At 37.6% G+C, this 20,711-nt stretch overlaps 1 protein-coding gene across 4 annotated transcripts in view; it reads right to left on the minus strand.

Moving 5' to 3' along the window:
* Positions 1 to 1,231: 1,231 nt before the first annotated feature.
* The window catches only part of STXBP4 (syntaxin binding protein 4), a 137,600-nt gene continuing 118,120 nt past the window's right edge, over positions 1,232 to 20,711 (minus strand). For all 4 annotated transcript variants that reach the window (XM_037491920.2, XM_054688983.1, XM_054688982.1 and 1 more), the window contains 2 exons: positions 20,035 to 20,092; positions 1,232 to 6,606 (listed from right to left, as the gene is read on the minus strand). In XM_037491920.2, the coding sequence (XP_037347817.1) occupies positions 6,495 to 6,606; positions 20,035 to 20,092 (170 nt within the window). In that variant the 3' untranslated portion in view covers positions 1,232 to 6,494. The remainder of the gene's footprint in view (positions 6,607 to 20,034; positions 20,093 to 20,711) is intronic.

The raw sequence follows: 20,711 nt of genomic DNA on the forward strand, positions 1-20,711 counted from the left end.
CTGGAATCATTGCTAAATTCTAGGAGGTTTACCTAGTGCCAATCTCCTTGGGTTTGGATAGGCTGATGTCATTGCTATCAGGTTCAGTGGGTTTAAGGCAATCAATCTGATCTTCTTATTTGGAGCATATTGAGCTGCTGAGGCCCACTGAATTTGTTCAAAGGCCCAACTGCCTAGAATCACCAGGCTTCATTTTCATCTTAGAGAACAGTGAAGAATGGGCTTTCTTTGCTCTCCAAACTACAAACATAACTAGGGTTTTGCTGCTTATACAAAGTTGACCAGGAGGTTACATTACAGGAGGGCTCAGGAAGGCCTTTTCTCTGGGACCTACCAACATTTTTGTTGTTTCCCACCCACAGACAGAAGAATTTCCTAGATAGGGAGTAGCAAAGTCCTGTTCTTCCTCATCATAAATGCTCTCAAATCTTTGATCAAAATCATGAATCCTCTCCAGTTCCCAAAGGAGAAAGAGTTTTGAAACTCAAGAGTATATGTTCCTTTTCTTTCTTATGTTATACCCCTTTCTTCAGGCAATGAACATTAAATGGACTAGAAGTTCAAATATGGGATAAAGAAGGGGGTGAAAGAAAATAAATGGAAAAAGCTTTGGTGACTTTGCCTGTAATATAAATCACATGGGGGCTAGGATCATGTCTGTTTTGCATTGTACCCCTAATACTTAGCAAAGTTTCTGGCACCTAGTAGCATTCGATAAAAATGTTTAAGTGAATAAATGAATATAAGGTCATGAGAGTTAAACTGGAAACTAAGTGTTAGTTATGGACAGCACATTGTGCATTTGATTTGGAACATATGCACTGAAGTACTACGTGACAGGTACTGTGCCACGTCCTGAGGATACAAAGGTGAATAACACAGATAAATCCTTCCCTGTGGAGCTGACTTCCATTATTACATCCATTGTTCAGAAGGACAATAAATAAACAGATCACTGAAAATTGATAAATAATGTAAAAGGAATAAGTAGAGTGAAGTGATAGAGACTAATTTGATGATGGGGGAATTGGAAGGAGGGGGTGTCAGAGGTATTGAGCTGATTTCACATTCCCTTAGATACCCTCCCTCCAGAGTGAAAATCATACTAAAAACAATTAACACAAGTAGTGTTAGTTAAATGGAAAAAGTCATTTGAAGAAAGCAAATGCAGAACTGCAATTAATATTTAATATATGAAATTAAATTAAATATTTAATACATAATCATCATGCAGGCACAATATTACATGTGGATAGTTGCAGATAAAACATATCGGGCATTTTATTTCTAAAGTTACTCCATAAGCATATTCTTTTTAGAGTTCTGTCCATCTTATCAAAAGTTATATGCAATAGAGTATGCGAGTTGTTTCAATGTTAGTCCAGTTCGTTCTGTCCTATAGCTTGTAAAATTCAAGTTTGTTGACCCCTAAGAAAGTTGCATTTCACCTAGCAGAGAAAATAAAAATGTCTCATTTCCCCCTAGGAAAAGGATAATATTTTCTAATTTTTCAAGCACTTTATGAAAGTATCATTTGACTCTGTATTTTTACAGCTGGTTAGCATTTATTATTGGAGAGGCCCTTCATGCAGTATGTTCCTTTTCTTTCTAGTCGAGGGGTGTTGTTATTATTTTGGAATTATTCAAATTTAAGAGAGTGATAAAAGACCTCTACTCAGGGTTCTTGCTAAACAACCTCCTAAATTCCTTTAAGGAAAAATAAAATTTCTGAGGAAATGAAAATAAAGGGAAAGGTTTGGGATTATGAGCTTCTTGATTGGGAATCAGTGCTATTCAGTGTGGCAACTTTAAGACCTTAAGTCTTGTTTGCTATTTAGCAGGTGCTCAGGAAATGTCTGCTGTGTTGAATTGGTTCAGGAAGAGACAGGAAATTATGATCCTCATTACACAGATGGGGAAACAGAGGCTCAAAGAATTTATAGGGGTGCCTGTATTGTGCTTTGTACTTTAACCAGGGACTGTCACCCAAGATAGCTCATTTAAAAGTTGGTCCTCATCACCATTATATGTAAAGCAGTAAAGTGAATATTTTCAAGTAAAAAGATGAGAGTAATAGTGTGTTCGACATATGGTGAGTTATGTCATTCCTAGCTCCCCTATATACATCTAGTTAGTCTCAGATGCTAAGGGACAAATAAAACCTAATGATGACGAAATTCTGGTCCTTATACATAGAAAGAAGGCTATTCTCCCAAGGACAAAACAATCAGAACAGTTACTAGCCATGTTTGGATTTTAAGTAAGTCCTATAAGAGAGAGAAAATAAAAGCTCTCATGTACTATTGTGGTAGCATAAATTGGTCCTATTTTGTGGAGAAATTATATTTACCAGAATTAAAAAAAAAAAAAAACAAAACAACCACCACCACCTAACTTTGAGGTAGTATCTGACTTTTATGAATGTATTCCTACTACAGACATAATGGCACAAAAATACACAGGAGGAATAGCAGTATAATGAATCTAAGAATGTTCATGGTGACGATGTTAATAACAAGAAAACTTAAAACAGTCGAAGTGTTCTGTCAACAGACTGCTGGGTACAGATGTTATGGTGAGCTGGGAAGTGATAGTTTATGCAGACATTTGCAATATAACATTAATCTATGTATTGACATGAAATAATGACTACAATACATTAAGTCAAAAGGAAACTACTAACAGTTATGATCTCCTTTGAATAAAGACACCAAACTATTAATGATGGCTACCGCTGGAAAATGAGATTTTTTTTTTTTTACTTTATTAAATTCTCTATGACTTGATTTCTAAGGGGAAATAGATTATTTTTAAAATTAAAGAGAAGCTGTTTAATTCTGGTTAACTGAGAAGCATTTTATTTTTATTTTTTTTAAAGCCAACAGCAGAACCCAGGAAATGGCTAGCTGTTGCCCTACCCCCCATGGGGAGCACTGGGTACTGTGCTCGGAACCCTATTGGGGTGCAATAAGTGTTTTGGGAATGGATAAGTAAGGATGAAGTTAAGTGAGTTAAGTGAGAAGTTAAGTGAGAAGGACATACGAACATTGCAATTTTTCTAACCCTAAAATATGAGTGAGTCAGGAGAAGAGTTTGCATTGACCATGTCAACAGGGTTGACTTCTATTAAAGAAAGTTAGTTACATAAATGTCAACTCACCAAAATGTAATCTGGGGGTTTCCCTTGTGTTAGAAAAAGATTCTTAAGGAGTCCCCACCATGCTTTTTTTGGAACATCTTTGACCCTCTCTTAGGACACTTGGCTGAGAGGTCCTGAGAGCATAACAGAAGGGACAGTGCTCCAGTCACCCAGCCAGTTCAGACCCTCAAGCTCCATGACAAGGAGTTCCAGTTGACTGGCCACCTTCTATGACAGTGCTTCCACTTTCTCCCAGGGAATTCTTTCATCATTAGCTCCAAACACAAGAAAGATTCCTTACTTCACTGAACAGAAATCTGCTCTTCATAAAGCTGACCCCAGTCCCCAGCTCTGGCCTTAGCATCACACACACACATTAAGCAGTTCTGCACCATGGTTTGGGAGAACGGGCTCTGGGAGACCAGCTTCTACATGCAGGTGCTCTAACCCTTCCGGAAAGATGAGCTGCTGGCTTTCAGCCTAAGTGCCTTCTTTCCAAATGGAGAAACCTATTGTTTCTACCTCACTGGGGGGTTTTAAAAGCTAATGAATTAATATTTGCAAACTGCCCATCACAATACACAGATGCTCAACAAGTAATATCCTTACAATAGTTACAGGTCTTTTCCATTAGGTATTTGACAGAAGCAGGGAGAAAATGGCACAAAACAGCAAAGTTAACAAGCTCGGTGGCTGTCGGTGAGTTGCATGCCTGAGGACCTTGCTCTCAAGTCACTCTAGCAACTCTTTGTGTTTTCCTCACTGGAAACAAATTAGAAAGACACTTCCGTGGGGGGAGGGAAATTTCATACCACTAATTTGGCAACAACAAAAAGTCTGTACTTTCACAATCATAGGTACTAACTTACAAAAGTAACTTCAGGTGTTTGAGAATCTCACTCACCTCTGGGGGACACAAGGTAAGAGCTCCCTCAAGGGTTTCTCTCAAAACTTGTCTCCCTGAAGCTTCCTCATAGTCAAATGGCTGTCAGGTGAAATGCAAGTCTCAAGCCATTCTAAAACACATACATGTATTATAAATACATGTATTTATAATATTCATTGAGATTATATATAACTTATGAGATTCAGTAGATGAACTAGATGAGACTCAGGAACTAGGTCTAATCTTAATCTAGCTACTAACTTGCCATGGAAACTCTTAGGTTCTCAGTTTACTCATCTATAAAAATTAGAATGGATGCTGCTTACACTATACTCTAAGGAGCTCTAGTTGTGCACAGCGGTGCTGGGAGCTGCCTTAATTGAGCTTCAGGTTTTCATCCTATTTCAAGCAAAACAGCAGCACTGACCAAAAAAAAAAAAAAAAAAAAAAAAAAAAATGTGCCACATGTATCAGAAGTTGGCATAAGAATTCATGGAATCAGGTGATTTTCAAGGTTCCTTCCAGAATTTCAAAGTTCTGAGTTCCTGTTTCCAACTTTTATCTCCCTGGTAAAGAAGGAGAGCAGAGGGTGAGGGGAGTGGAGGATGAGGGGGGCAGAGAACACGTGGTGACCTCTCAGTGGTATCAGACAGGCACGGTTTGGGAGCCCAGTATTCTGATTAACTAGTGATTCTTGCTTTCTTCCTAAGTAAGTTACCTAACAAAACATTGGGTGATAATAAGCTCCTTTTTTATTATTAAGTTGGTTCTCACTGCCCAAGACATTGAAAATAACTTTCCGCCTCTCAACTCCCCATTTCCCAGCCTCAGCTTAAAGGCATTAAACTAAAGGAAAATTGGGGTCTCCCTGGTGGCTTAGGGTTAAGTCTCAGCACTATCACAGCTAAGCGCTGAGTTCAATCCCCCTCTAGGGAGAAACCCACATGGCGCGGTAGACTTCTCCTGTCTCGCCCGCTGCTCCCCTCAGCAGTATTTCAGTAGCTCTGCCTGTTGTGTTCCCCGCTCTGTCTCTGGTGGATCCTCTCACCTCCCTGCAACTCTGGCCTACACTCCAAAGTTCTATGCAAAAATAAATCTAAAAAAAAAATTAAAATTAAAAAATTAAACTGAGAGAAAATCTTTAGCACCTCCAGGTCAATGGCTCATTCCTCCCAAAAACTATCTAGCAGGATCCTCACAGTACAACAAAGCCAAATCAAAAGAAAATTAGCTTGCAGGTGATATTGGCAATAACATGGTCAGTGTTGAAGAATCCCTGGATGTCTCTTTGATGGCAGAGGACATTCCATGTATCCTCTTCTCATCAAGCCTCCTCAAACGCTCCCCCTGGCAAGGGCAACCAAAGCAGAGTAAATTCTGACGTCAGCCAGTCACTTGATTTTAGATTGTGCTGCAGAAAAACCATCCCTCCAAGGCTGTGTTCCTACTTGATGAGTGTTTGGGGGTGGAGATGGGAGAGGGTTCAGAAGAGAACAGTGGGGTTATGTGTAGGCCACGCCTGACTGCAGAGGCACTTTCTGAGTGTGCGGCCGCTGGCGCGCACAGCTGTGGAACTCAGCTGCATCAACAGAACCATGGAGCCCTGTGTGAAGGGCTGTGACCTCCTACTGCAGGGGCCTGGGGGTGGCAAGGGGACTGGACATGGAATCAGAAGACTTAGGTGTGAGCCTCAGTTGCTGGACAAGGTGCATTCTTTCTCTGAACTGTGATTTTCCTAACTGTAATAAAAATACTCACGAAATCTGTCTCATAGGCTGAGGTATGGCTAACATAAAACAGGTCTGAAAACATTTTGTAAATTGGAAAGCTCCATAAAGATGTACGCTGTATTCAAGAGCCTGTGAAATAACTGGCTATATGTGATCCTGAAGAAACACCAAAGAGCGTTGTCCCAATCACTCTCCTAAGATTTGAATATATGAGGTTAGTGAATTATCAAATAAATGAAGTGTTTCACTATGTTCTCAGAAATCCCAATGTCTGAATATAAAAACCATTGTATCTGATATTCCTTCACTACATATAAAATTACAAAGAGCTAAATATAAATGAACAGCAAACATATTATAAAATCTAATTAATATGACTTCAAAAATACATTCTTAAAGAACTATTATAGTGGCAACTGATACTACAAATGTATGCAGTTAACTATATATAAAATTACAAAGAGCTAAGTATACATGAACAGTGTACATAATTATAAAATTTAATTATCTATGACTACAAAAATATGATATTCTTAAAGAACTACTATAGTGGCAATTGATACTATAAATGCATACAGTTATACCACAAAGTTTTACAAAAATAGCCTAAATCCAGAGTGTCCATTTCTCAACTATAGTAAGTAGCGTGTGTCTTACTCCTATTTTGAACTGCTCAAGAGTTGTCCATGTGGGCCGAGATGCCAGATGGCCACAGAGCTCAGCTTCCTACAGGGAACCACTAACTCTTCTGGTCAGGTTCTCTGAAGCAATCCTCTTCATTTTCTTCTGAGCAGGACAGGTTCAGGGTGTTCATCACGGGATGGATCCACGACGTGGTCTGTGTCACGTGGCTTGAGGAGAACAAAGAATGCAGTCAGAGGCTGAAAAGGCTGGCCTCCTGCCCACCACACTAATGCTGGTGGGTCCTAGTGACACCACCTCTGCCCGCTGCAGTCCATGGTGAAGCACCTAGAATGTCCTAGTAGTTGTACTGAGTCTTAAAAATGTCTTAAGTTCAACAAAATCCATTTCTTTTTCCTTTGGTACAAAGGCTTGCAGGAGGACATACCATCTTTGCCTCCTCACTTTTCCTTACCTGACATCTTGTTCATCAGTATGTCTGATAATGATCTTGCTGCCACATCTATGTAATCTTTTCCTTCCTTTCCTTTTCCAGTGCTCTAGCTTGGGTCACTAAAATAGCTCATCTCTCTGCCTCTGTTCTGGCTCTTTTCTAATTCATTCTCTACTCCAGCCAGAGATCTTTCTAAATGACAAGCCATACACTGTTGCTCGCCCGCTAAAAATTCAGTGCCAGCCAATGCTTTCTGGATTCAATATATATTCTCTAGTATAGTAAACCTTGTTTTTTTACCTGCCTCAATAATACTTTCAATACAATTACAGTTCTCTGCTCCAACTGATTTATTTAGTTAGGTCATATTAATCCTAAAGAACCAAATTCCCTTTAGGATTCTTCCAACTTGTGCTCATGGTTTTAGCTCTCATTACACTATATAATACATGTCTTTTTTATTTTGAGACATTCTTACTGCACATGAAGCTCACTGGGGGAAGGAACTATGCATCTCTGCAGTTATGGTGCCTAACATGTCCACAGAACAAATGACTAGGCATTTCAGGGAAGAACCCAAGCAGAGCTAAGGAAGAACATACAAAATATATACATACAGCATGTCTAATGAGCAGTGAAAAAACTTTACAAAGTGTGTTTGGTGGATGGTTTTTCTTAGACCTCATATTCAACTCCCAACCTTCAGCTAGACAAATCACCTAAGTATTATACTCTCTGCCCAATTTTTGAGTGATGGACAACTTCTGGAATTAGGATGATTTATTTCTTCTCCCTGGCTACTCTTTCTAGTCCTGGTTCACCCACTGTCCTCACCTATTCTAGATGAGATTCCCCTCCCACCATCATACCCAAAAACCACCTCAGAAGCTGCCTTAGACCAAATCTGTCTGAGGGCTGGCACTTATGAGGCTCAATAAGATTGTGGATCTGAAACTATCTCCTGCTACAGAATAACATTTCCAAAGTGTATTCCATGGGTTTTTAAATAAATGTTATGTGAGGAAGAAAAGGCTATGGTCAAAAAACTTCGAGATACAGTAGGTTAAACATAGTTGTAGACCTCTTTACTGTAGGATTTCAGAAAGCCTTAAATATACCATGGTTCTCTGAGAGTATGCATTTTATTCAAACCAACCTGCCTCCATTGCACACCCAGGTCTGATGTCCCATAGAGCACAATTTGGGGACCGTCACAAAAATGCACCTACTTTATTGGTTGTCGATGATAATCACTGAAAATGGTGGATTTAGCACAAATGGTTAGTTTCACTGTTCTTACTGGATTTGGCTCATTTTTAATCTCATAGTCTAAATTTTATCTTCCTCACCACCCCATATAAATTGTTCCATTTCTCTACTTAAATATTTAAAAATACATTTTTCCAAGGAAGAAGATCACTGATAGTTTCAGGATGGGGTAAAAGTTAAAGTTTTTCAGAATCAAGGTGAAGTGGAAAGGTCCAGACATCTTCAGTTTCAAAATCTCAGAGTGTGGTTAAGTGCTACAAAGAATCATTATTCTCTTGACAGTAATCCACTTTACTATTATCTCTTTAAAATGGTTTAATGGAATTTCTTATTATGCAGGTTAAACTTACTAACGCATTTGATTCTGCACAGGTTAACTTCATTTCATGGCATTTATGAAGCTGGAAAGCTGCCTAAATGAAAAGTAGTTTTAAAGGAATACTAATGAGTGTAACGTAATAGGGCTAGAATGCCATAAGGTGAAATGAGGACAGCGTCCTGTACAAAGCACCTGCTTAAAGCTAAAAGGAAAAAGCTTGAGAAAAATTTAAATCTTGGTGTATTTAATGTTTATTAGCACATTTATAAAATGTTAGTTCAAGGGAGAAACTTGAATTTATTATTCCAATTCCCCTATAATGGAAGAGGAAGGGTAGGAAGAAAAAGAGAAACAATTATCTGGAGATAAGTTTCAGTGAATGTTTTCCTATCTGGCTTAAAAATAATATTCTCATGCTTGCAATATTATAACTGTCCATTATGGACACTGCATTAAATTTGTAATTTACAATAATCAAAAACAGAGTTCAAATTTTAAAAAATTTAGTTATAGACACTGAACGATGAATGAAAGTCATCCTTGTAACCTTCTAACCCTCCCTTAACACATTATCAAAAAATCAACATCTGATCCTCCTCCAAATACAAAATACCATGAAATATTTATTAATCATATGTTTATAACATACCTCTTTGTACATGTTTGATAAATCTAGCACCAAACATGTATTTACAAGTCAGACAGCATTTTATGTTCCAAGTATGTACTGGGTTCCAAGTTCATAACTGGGTCTTTTGTAAAAACATTCAGAACTAATGCTTTTAAACTTATTCAATGCATGTAATGTACCTAGCAAAGATACTCAATAAATGATCATGGAGCTTTAAAGATAATTAGGACTTTCTGATTACTGTAAGAAAAAACTTGGAGTTCGCCCTGTGATGATGGAATGGGGCCATTTATGTGTAGACCATTCAATTTCATGTCCTAGTGAACACTGTGACTAAGAGCTTTGACATAATCAGTATGATGAGATAATCCCAGATTTACTGGCTAGAGAATTTTCCTGTCTTAAAAATATTTCCTCTCTGATTTCTATGCTTGGTAATTCAACTGAGAAGAGAACGTAAATCAGCCCTGTTGACTCTGTTTAATTAATAAAGATCCATGGTTCATAAAGTGAGATGCTTCTGCTTAGTATGAAAAATTTAGAGGTCTGGAAAATAAATGAGACTGACTATGAAACATGAAACTCTTCCATTTGAACATACAGTATCTCTGGCAAATGTTCCTGCAGAGAGCATCTGACCTGACTTGGAGAGTAATAACAGCAGTTCAGATATATCTGAAAAATTAAGAAGCATAATACTACATGTCTCAGAATGATGGCCAAATCTGTTGTTGGAAAACAATAATATTTGATCTGGGAAGATGACAGTATTGTGCTTTTTCTTTTATATTAGTAAATTGAAAGACATATTTTAGAGCTTATGAGGGAGAGCTAAGAGAACATAATTTATTTTATTGGCAGAGAAATGTAAGTGAATTATTTAAATCCCATTTTAATTACCCTCCTTATGCTTCTTACCTTCTAACATGCAAACTGCTTCCTTTCAAAATAAAAATTTAGGACAGTCTGTTAAGAGAAAAATGGTTTTCGAAAGACAAAAAGTGTACTAGTTTTGTAGAAATTCATTCTTCCAACTGTCTGTAATGATGAAAGAGGTTCTTTTGTTAATTTTCCATTGTAGATGGCACTATTTATATATCATTGGGAATTTAGCAAGACTGCATGCATTATTTTATCACATTGAAGATAAATCTGCAGATCGATGAGCCTAAGTAATTACCTCCCAATGTCAACTTTTTTGGGAAAATATAATCGTATGTACATAATATTCACACGCACCAGAAAACAAAGACAAACAAGCAAATAAATGTTAATTACATATTTCTAGCACCAGTAACTTTGAAGCACTGGAAAATTTTACAAATTGCCATGAACTGCGAGCTATAATAACAATCAAAGAGTTATACTTAAAAGTAAGCCTAAAATAGTCTTGTGCTAGAATAATTACCTTTCATTTCTTTTTGGATGCATGTCATCAAAGATCAATTATGTGTGGTAGAGGAAATGCTGATCAATTTTGTTTAATAATAAAAAAATAAATACATGCAATTCTAATTGGAAACAAATTAGAAGCTAAGAAGAAAAAAATGAACCATACCAATAAGAGTTCATAAAAGTCACCAAATCACAGTAGGACAAATGTCATCTTGTCACATACTGTTTATGAGAATGACTACAGATTAGTAATAGAAGTAGCAATTCTAAAATGTGCTTGAGAGAAACTTATAGGCATTTTGCTCCCACTGATGTATAAGTAGAGTTCCCTCTTATATAATTCTGGAAATATATTCCTAAAATCAAAATGAGTAGTTCTCATTAATGATCTTCGTAAATATCACAGAACATTTTGAACATTTTGTAATTAGGCATTTGGAAATCCAACGAGGCTCTGATCAAATGAGAATTCCATCTTTTACGATCTTGAGGACAAATTTTATTTTTATTATATATTTATGGTACTTCCTATAAAAATTACATCTGATATAGTTTAAAATTTAAAAAATCCAATTAATTGAAAAAATCTTTAGGTCTCCAATTAAAAAAAGCTATAATAATATAGTACTTATACACAATGTTGGACAAATTTGCTATATCACTAAACTTGTTAAAGGTCAACACTGAAAATAAAATTTCAGAAAAAAGTGAAAAATATGAATTACATTTTTTAAAATAACATACACATACTTGGCTGCTGTAAATTATTGTATAGCAGTGATTTACAGAGTATCTTAGGGAGCGAAAAAGCCCCCCAGTTGACACAATAAAGTTTTCAAAGAAACCATTCTGAAGTCAAAGATGACAGTTCTTGGTAACTCTTGAAAATTGATGCTATTTTCAAACATGATAGAAAGAAAATCCAGAAGCCATCAAGGAACATGTCCTACTGACAATGATATCTATATCCTGACCTATTAGGTAGTATAGACAATTATATAGATTTTTATAGTTAATATAATTGTTTATTCTCATACACTTTTTAGCAGTACCCACCATCAATTTATGTTCTCCATAACAAATCTCTAAACACTACAGAGATCTGCTACTAGGAGGCAGTTGCCCACACAGGGACTAACTTCCCAGCTCCCTTCTTATACTTTTTTTTTATATATATACTTTTTTTTTTTTACATCGTTTTTCATTTTTGCACAATGTATGCATTTTCATCTTGGTTATTGTCCCCATACAATTCCCACCCATCTTGTTTTGTTCCTACTCCCTCCTCCTCCCCCCCACCCCTTGTAATGTGTCTCTGGTTTATAGTTACTTATTGATTTTGATTTTTACTTTATTATAATTAGGTTTTTTCCGAGTCCCTTATTTAGGTTTTCTACACAATGGAATATTACTCAGCAATCAAAAAAGATAAACTCATGCAATTTGCAGCAACATAGATGGGCTCATGCTCAGCAAAATAAGTCAGAAAGAAAAAGAAAAATAGCGGATGGTCTCACTCCCCCTTATGCTCTTACTTTAGCATATCACCATTTAGGCAACTAGAAAGTGTTTGGGGACATAATTAGGGTTAGGTGTGGTTATAGAGGTGGGACCCTGGCCCAAGGGCACTGATGTCCTTATAAGAAGAGGAAGAGAAGCCAGAGACCTCTTGCCATGCACACACAGAGAAGCCATGTGAGGACAGGAAGAGAGTGCACCAGAAACCCATCCTGCTGACATTTTGATTTTGGATCTCTGGCCTCCAGAACTGTGGGGAAAAAAAAAATTCCTATAGTTTTAGCCACCCAGTCTGCTGTGTTTTGCTCCAGAAGCCTCTGTTGACAAATTGAATTAGTAAGGCAAAGCATTTGATTAAAAAAAAAGTTTTTGTTAATAAATTTAAAGAAAGGGTCCTGGAGGAAGAGAGAAGTTCACCTCTGGCTAAAAATAAGTATAACCCCAGGAAGGGATGAATTTCCAAAGTATTTTACGCAACTATAGAAGGTTTGCTTATATTACCCCAATGGAATGATACAGAATAAACCTCATGCTTCAGTTATAGCTATTATTGGTTAAGGGGGGGGGAGGGTTTGATATTAGCTATTTTGATCTGGATGTTTTATTCATTTCGGAGGACTCTGCCATTCTGAGTATCCTATGCCCGCCACGGGCTGGTTTTTCCTTGAAATGACAGCTGCTCACACTGTCTTTCATAGTACTACACCCTTTCGTTGATATTTACAGAAAATCCAGAGCACACAGTCTCAGGTTCCCGAGTAATGCAACCTCTCTGCTCCTGTCACAGGGCTTGGCCAGGCAGAGGGTTAAGTGCACATCCTGTCTACTGGTTTCTACTTGCAGCTGTGCAAATGTCACTTAAAACTGTTCCACTGGCAAATATCCACAGCATAAAATAAGGGAAGGAAGGGGGAACTGACCTCTGGTAAGTATGAACCCTGTGCCAGGTATTTGGACAGGAGTTCTACGACCCTTATTTTATTAAATTCCTAAGACGCTCCTGGAAGATATAAACTACTATCCTTGTTTTTGGACAAGAAAAGGGGGTACAGACAATTGAAATAGAACAATTATACCAACGTCACACTTGAAAGTCTTGGCTTAAACATTAGAACCCAGGTCTAATGGGTTCTATATGGGAAGCCCATGTATTTTTTCTGACCGATTGCTTTCTGAAATTGCCAGTGCCAGAATTGCTTTGATAATATCTACTTAGTCACTACATGTGCTTCAATGGATGTTTCAAATCAGTTCTCAGATAGATGGTTACATCCAAACTTAAAATGTATTCATAGCAAAAATGTGTTTGGGGACAAAATATTTCAAGTCCTCTTTTGATTTCTTCCTAATAGTCTCATGAAGAATAAATGCTCAGGATTCTCACACATGGAAAAATAAAACAATGAGGCATTCACATGCATTCGCCTTATCTAGGCTAATGATAGGTACACAAAAATCACCCTGACACCTCGTCAAGTGAGACTTAGATTTGAGGAGTCTCTCAGTGGCTTCTTTTTTAAGTCACCAAGAATATATCAAAACAGCCAAATTAAGGGGGTCTTCAGAGGAAGGAATCCTGCCAGGGTCCAGGAGCTAAAACAATCTGCCAAGAATTTAGGAAGTCATAACTTTTTTGCAATCAAGAAACCATCCCTTCCTTTTCAATCTCCCTAAATTGTTAACTACATTAAATCTCCTACATTAGAACTAGGATTCCTTTACTTTCAAGAAAGTTAGGAAGAAGAAAAGATAACCTCAAATTTTTCTCTTTTGGGTTTTCTATTTTTTATTCATTTTAGAAGCGAAATGACAAAGAAACTTAAACCTTTAGTAGTAAGCTGACAAAGACACATTTTATTCATATTTAAGTTATAGTTTACATACTTTTTATTACCTGGAAACAACCTAATAGGTTGTCCTACCTCCAGTTCAGACAATCATTTAAGGTATTAATGAACTGAGTGGAGAGAAATGAGTAAAACCACACCTACTCAGTCATACTTTATAGTCATAAATGCAAAGCTCTTAAATCTCTATCTCATCAGAATTTGGTGCGGGTTACCACTGTCTAATTTGCTATTCCAAACTACTATTTGTAGAACTGGCACAGTACTTGCATCAGCAAGATGCTCTTAGAAGGCCAAAGATTGCAAAGATGTGGCATGTGTCTGATATGCCTCTTCCCTGCTATACCCACAACAGACATATCTAATCGATCAAGACACACATCACTGACATTGAATGTGGTCTCAGAATTCTTCACAAAACACTGAGACAGTGAGCTGAATTCTGTTTGTCTCCTCTGCTCTACCAGAAACTTTATTTTTATTCCGAAATCATAGATTCCCTAGGTTCTACTAGGGAGTAGTATACATTTATATGCTGTACATATAATACTTCCCATATAAAGGAGAACAGGTTTTACAACATAAGGAGCACTTGTTCAAATTTTAGGACCTGATACAAAGGCATATCAACACAAACACACAGGAAGAAATTATAAGCAAGCTTAAGTAACTTAAAAATAAATGATTATACCTACTTGAAAAATCACTAATAGTATAATTTAATGTTTGAAGCAAGTATTTAACACTGAAAATTTTATATTGTTAATATATTACATAAACAATATTATATACATTGTGTATATATTATGTGTTTGACATATTGTGAAATGACAAGGGGCAGCATCCTCTACGATACTTCCTGATGACCCCCACCTTCTAGTACTCACTCTTGTGTACTTATACCAGGGTTGGGCTGTGTGACCACTGGTATCTGGCAAAGGTGATGGTATACCATTCACCTCTGAGGTTGGTTACAAAAGACACTGTAACTGATGTCTTAATGTGTCTTCTGCTCTCATGTTCTTATGTGCCTTGCTCTGGGGGAGGCCAGTTGCTACTGAGCGCACAGCTCCAGGGTCCCATGGAGAGAGATCCACTTTGTGGTGAGGACTGAAGACTCCTGCCAACAGCCAATATGTGAGCTGGAAAAAATACTCTAGTCCCACTAAAACACTCCATGACTCCCAGCCCTGGCTAACAGTTTGACTACAATGTCATGAGAAACCCAGAGGGGAAAAGAGCCAGAATGATCTGGCAAACCACCCTTGGATCCTTATCTTTCTGAAAATTTGGTAAGAAAATAAATGTTTACTGTTTTAAATTGCCAAATTGGGGGGAATTTATTATTCAGGAATAGGGAATTAATATAGTAATGATCATCAGTCATAGTAAAATCTTAATCTTTCAAAGAAAAATAGAGTATGAAGAAAGCAATGTAGCAGCTATTTCTAATTTGCAATATTTAAATTCACTTTAATTATCAAACATAAGCCTCATAATAACTGTTAAGTTATAAAACATACATAGAAGGCATGTGAACTTTTAAAGTGGGATGATATAAAAAGAATACTATAAATCTGTAAACATATAACTTAAAAAAATAAGTTCAGTGGAAAAATGGTTAAGTTGATCAGATAATTTCATTATAGCACCATGAAAATAACTGACACCTTGTGATTAAATTTAAGAATGCCGTAATTCTCTCTAAAAGGAGAAAATAAGCAAATTTTCCTTTGAGCGCACTGATACCTATCAATCAATTAAGTGAGCAAGTTGTGCCTCTGCATACACAATTTAGTATGCATGCGTACAACATAAATATGTGCACAGACATGTCCATTTGTTAATTCCATGAGACACTGGCTCTGGCGATGCCAACACCTTGATTAAATTTGTCTGCACCAGTTAAACTGTTTTCTTCTCTTGCAACAGGACTTAAGTAGATGACTACAAGGTGTTAACAGGTATGCAGTGGATATGTGAATGGATAGGAATATTCAATGTGGACTATATTCATCGGGCATTCCTGGGACAGTTATTCCTTTGCCTGAGGCTTGGCTTCCATCAGATGTAATAATTCAGTTTCTGGGAAGACAGTGACAGATGTCAATCTCAGAGAAAAGATTCTATGTATACAGACCATCATCTTCGCCCATGTTCTGGAAGGCTGATTGCAATCACTGCTTTATTTTTTTAATTAAAGGTGAGAGTGGCAATAGTCAGAGTTCATGACTTATTTCTTGCCTCCAAAGTACCATTCACCTGGAAAATGAACTACTCCTACTTGAAAAAGCTATTTTTGAAAGAGTTCACTTTAGGTCAGGTGGTAGGACAGGCTCTTAACATACATAAGCTCATTTATTCTAGACAGGAACCTTAATAAGGGCTAATATTCTTTCCATTCTATAAATGTGGGAATTAAAGACCAGAGGGGTTAACTAAACAAACCCAAAGTTATTTAGCTCTTCTGGGGAGACAACAGCCTTTGAAGCCAAGTTTCTCCAAATCCAAAGCCCATGTTCTTCCTTCCTCTACACCAGATGGCCTTTCTGTAATCAAACCCACCTGCACCAGAACTTACACACTTGACTCTCATATAAACTCCTGTAGACCCACACTCAGGGACCATTTACAAGCATCAAATTAGTTTGACAATCGGGCATCCTGTCTTCTTCAAATAAGAAACTCCTGAAGAAGAAGGCAAAGAGCTTAGAGGATTAAAAAAAAGGTGGGGTTATGAGGACAGACAGGCGTGTTTGGAGCAGGGAGGAATGACAGCTGCCTCTCTAATCTGACTTATACAGTTTAATATCTCTCTGCAGAGCTCACTGTGTTATATATAAGATAAATGTGCACAATGATCTTGTTCAGTGGCTTTGGTATAAGAAGTCGGGGAAGTATGTGACTCTTACTGCATACGACTTTGATCTAGAATAGTTAAGCTAAAATTATCGTCAGTGTTTGCATGGGGTAACTTCAAGCAAAAAACCCATCTCACAGTAAATAACCGATTCTTCCATGAAGCCGGGTAAAGGAAGAACTGGAATGCAGTTATATTTTCTTATCTTTACTATTTGACCTTTCTAATCTCCAGAAGATAATTACTTTCTTAGAACTAAGTTTCTATTCTGCTGTTTTTTAAATGGATAAAATATAGAGCTCTACCTAAATCAAGAGCTGTTTAAATAGCTTTCTTGGCATATGTAAACATATTACTTGAAAATAAGGAAATAGAAATGGTATAGCACGGGTGTATGTGTCATGTGTCTTTGTGTGTGTGTGTGTGTGTGTGTGTGTGTGTGTAGGGATGGAAAGCATGGATCTGTGTCATGGCCCTGTAACTTTTCTATAGTGTGATCTTGATGAGCTTAGCCTCTTTTTCCACATATTTCCTCTTCCTGTCATGGTGAGACAATACCCACCATGGCCCTATGAGGAACAGGTCTATCTTATCTTTTTTCTGCTTTCCTGATAAGTCAAGATGAAGGTCAAGGAAGAGAACTGATGGGCTTCTCAAACACACCCTTGGAGATACACTTCCCACAGCTGGAGTGGACTACATAAATGCAGTGTCTCGTTGTATTCCTTCCACAGGGACTGTAGGTTAGATCTCAGTGCAGTCAAAGGGCACATCTATTGTTTCTCTCCTCTCCTCTCCCTCCCCTTTCCTCCCCACTCCTCTCCTCTTCTTTGAAGCTATTCTCCCTTGGAATGGGAACCTAGTCAAGGTTATTGTTCCAGTCTGTTAGGACAGTGACTTAAATCAGCTGCGTACCAGGGGCACATTCACTCTCTGGCTGGCCATCTCCTGTTCCCTTCAAAACCTTTGTAGTCAGTGATTGTGTCCTTAGTCTCCTTTGCTCAGAGGCACTCATCAGGCTCTGACATTCAGCTTTGGTTTGGGATATACTGACAGAGAGCTGAGGGTAAGCTTAGGCACAGGAGTTCTCCATAACCCCAGATTCACTAACATTTTTCAGGGGCCTTTGAATTTGGAACCCCAATTTATTTACCTTCCTTTGATTGGCTTATGGCTCATCACAAAGCCATTCTAGTAGGAGCTGAGTGAGGCCCACTTTCTGTGTTGTTAGGATTAGATGAAACAATGCACAGGACAAAACACCTAACCATGCTTGGCCAGTGAGCACCAGCTAGTGTTCAAAAAGAGCTCATTTCCTTCCCTTGTATGGTTTCCTTATTCATACAAAGCTAACAGAAGAAAGAAACCCAAAGTGAATTTCAAAGTGGTTTATCATGTTCCTGCCACACATAAAAATTGAGTGATTCAAATCTCCCAAGAATGCAACATATTTAACACAACATTAGAGCACAGTTTTCTTCCTCCAGGAGAGTTATGATTCTGGAAGTGAACAGTATGGTGTTGAATGCGATCTGTGAGTGGGATTCCTGGGTCCTCTGCTCCAGAAGCCCCTTGCTCCTTCACACGTTATCAACTACACTCTTGCTTTATTAATTACTTTTTGCTGGAGAGCACACAAAAAACACTTTGGAAGGTTTATCCCTAGTTTTTACTTCTATATTTTCAAATATGAAGCTTCTAGATTCTCAAGTGTTTCTAATGGTTACATGATTTTTCGTGTTATTTTTTGTCCACAGTGATGACTTCTTCGTAATATAAATTAACGATGACTATTTTGGGGCATCTACTGAGTTCACAGTTCTGTGCTAAGTGTTTAACATTTAACAGCTCTAGGGCCTCCCCGGTGGCGCAGCGGTTGAGTGCTGGGTTGCGAAGCTGCCCACAGCCTCTGCAGCGCCAGTTTGATCCCCGGCTGCTCCCTGGCCACCGGAGGAGGGTCCCAAATGGCGCGCAGACCTCTCCTGCCGCCCCCTGTTCCCCTCAGCACTGTCTTTCGTCAGTCTGCCTGCTCTGCTCCCCGCTCTAACTCTGGTGAATTCTCTCCCCCCCCCCCCCACCGTGCTTCTGACTGCACCCAGTGCTTGTATAAATAAATAAATAAGTAAATAAATAAATAAATAAACAAAAAAACAAGAGTTCTCCTTTAAAAAAAAAATTAACAGCTCTAAAGTAGGTAATATTTCTCTTACGATAAAACTGAGATGAAGAGTAATATAAGAACCTGTATATAGTTACCTGTATAAAGTCACCTTTATACAGAACCTGTGTAAAGAATCTGAGAATCCAAAATCTGGATAAAGCTTTGGAAAATATTTGCACATTTGAGAGGACAACAGGCACCTATCTCCATTTCCATCTCCAAATGCATACCAAGTATAATTTGCTAATAAGACATATAAGAGAATCTGTTGGGATTCTCCTTAATGCTCTTGCAATGCATACTATGACCTAAAAGGAGTTACCCAGAATGTGGAGGAAGTACAGCAGACTGCTTTGGCCAGAGTAACACTAACCAGTCCGACAGCTAAAAAATGAATTCCTGTTGAAGGAATTTCAAAGACAGGTCTATATCAGTGATGGTCTCATACAATAGAGAGACTTTTGGAGTCAGAGGACTTTGATTCAATTCTGGCGTGGTAATTGAACAGCTATGGATTTTTTGGCAGCTACTAGGTTCTTATTTTCTTCATCTACAAAGTAGAGAAAATGATATGGTACATTCACCTCAAAGGGTAGTCTGAAAATCCACTGAGATAAGGTTTGTTCATATATGGCCTCATTTATCTCTTCAGTTATTTATGTCTGTCTTTCCTCATGTTATGTAAAGTCCATGACACCAGGGAACTAGTCTATATATTTCATTACTGTGTCTCCAAGACGTGGATCATTGGTAGGCACATAGAAAATGCTTGAAAACATTTTCAGAATAAACAAACTGTGTACATTATAAAGCATTAAGAATGTTGGTTATTACTAGTGGTATTGTTAAGAAGTAATTTTAAGACACACTAAGTGGAGTTTTTCATTAGACATTAGCTTTTCTGAAATATTAATACTTTCGGCTGGAAGTAAATTCGGGTAGTCATCATTTAAGTTCAAATGATGATTCTGTTCCATTTTTTTTTTTTGATGTTCCCTTTTAATTATTACTAGGATTTTCCCCTCAATGGTATCTGATATTAGCATTTAAATCACATGAAATGAAAATGGTGAGGCTTCACTTCTTGTTTCTAATTTTTGTAACCTCCAAGAGGGTGTCTTGGTTTTGCTGATTATTTTGCAACTTCCAGGTTCTCTCCAGATGTGAAGAAAATTGCTTACTTGGTTGAGATGCTTGTACTTACTTGATGAAGTACTTGATTCCATCTGCTGTGTAAGCTTCCTCCCACCCGTAAGGTAGACCTAGAGTGAAAGGAAACCAAAAATACACTTAATAAGCTGATAAAGATAACTTTATTTCCTGGACAAAAACTTCCCACATCTTCACAATTATTTAAGTGCATTTCTTGTAAAAAATAATTTTTTAGAAAGGAGGAATTAAAACAATTCAGATGTGCTTTCATAATCAGCATCTTTAGAACACAATAAATAAGTCTTGAACAGTTAACAATCTGCTTTAGTTGCATTAACCGGATTATGACTTGTCATTTACATGTGGTGAGCATTTTTGTCAGCAGGATTCAAGCAACAATTTTTGGTGCAGGAGCTGGTGGTTTCTGCCTGGAGGCGGAGGATGGACAAGATGGCCGCTGCTTGTCTATTCTAGCTCAAAGTTTCTTTAATTGGCTGCCTTTACATTCCTTCACTCAGCTCCACAGGGAATCAGTGCATGAGTGCCAGATCAGCAGGGGTTTGAAAGTGGCTTTTGGACAAGACAAAAATCCTTATGAAGTTTGAAAGTTTAGCAAAGTGATTTACAATGGATTGTGGCATTTTATTTTGTTAATTAAGAATTTTGTGCACTAAACATAAACCGCTAATTTGCTAAACTTAGCTTCCATTTCTGTAATGGGATTGAGAA

The sequence above is a fragment of the Talpa occidentalis genome, unplaced genomic scaffold, assembly GCF_014898055.3.
Source record: "Talpa occidentalis isolate TD23 unplaced genomic scaffold, MPIMG_talOcc4v2.1 talOcc4.7, whole genome shotgun sequence".
Taxonomy (NCBI): Eukaryota; Metazoa; Chordata; class Mammalia; order Eulipotyphla; family Talpidae; genus Talpa; species Talpa occidentalis.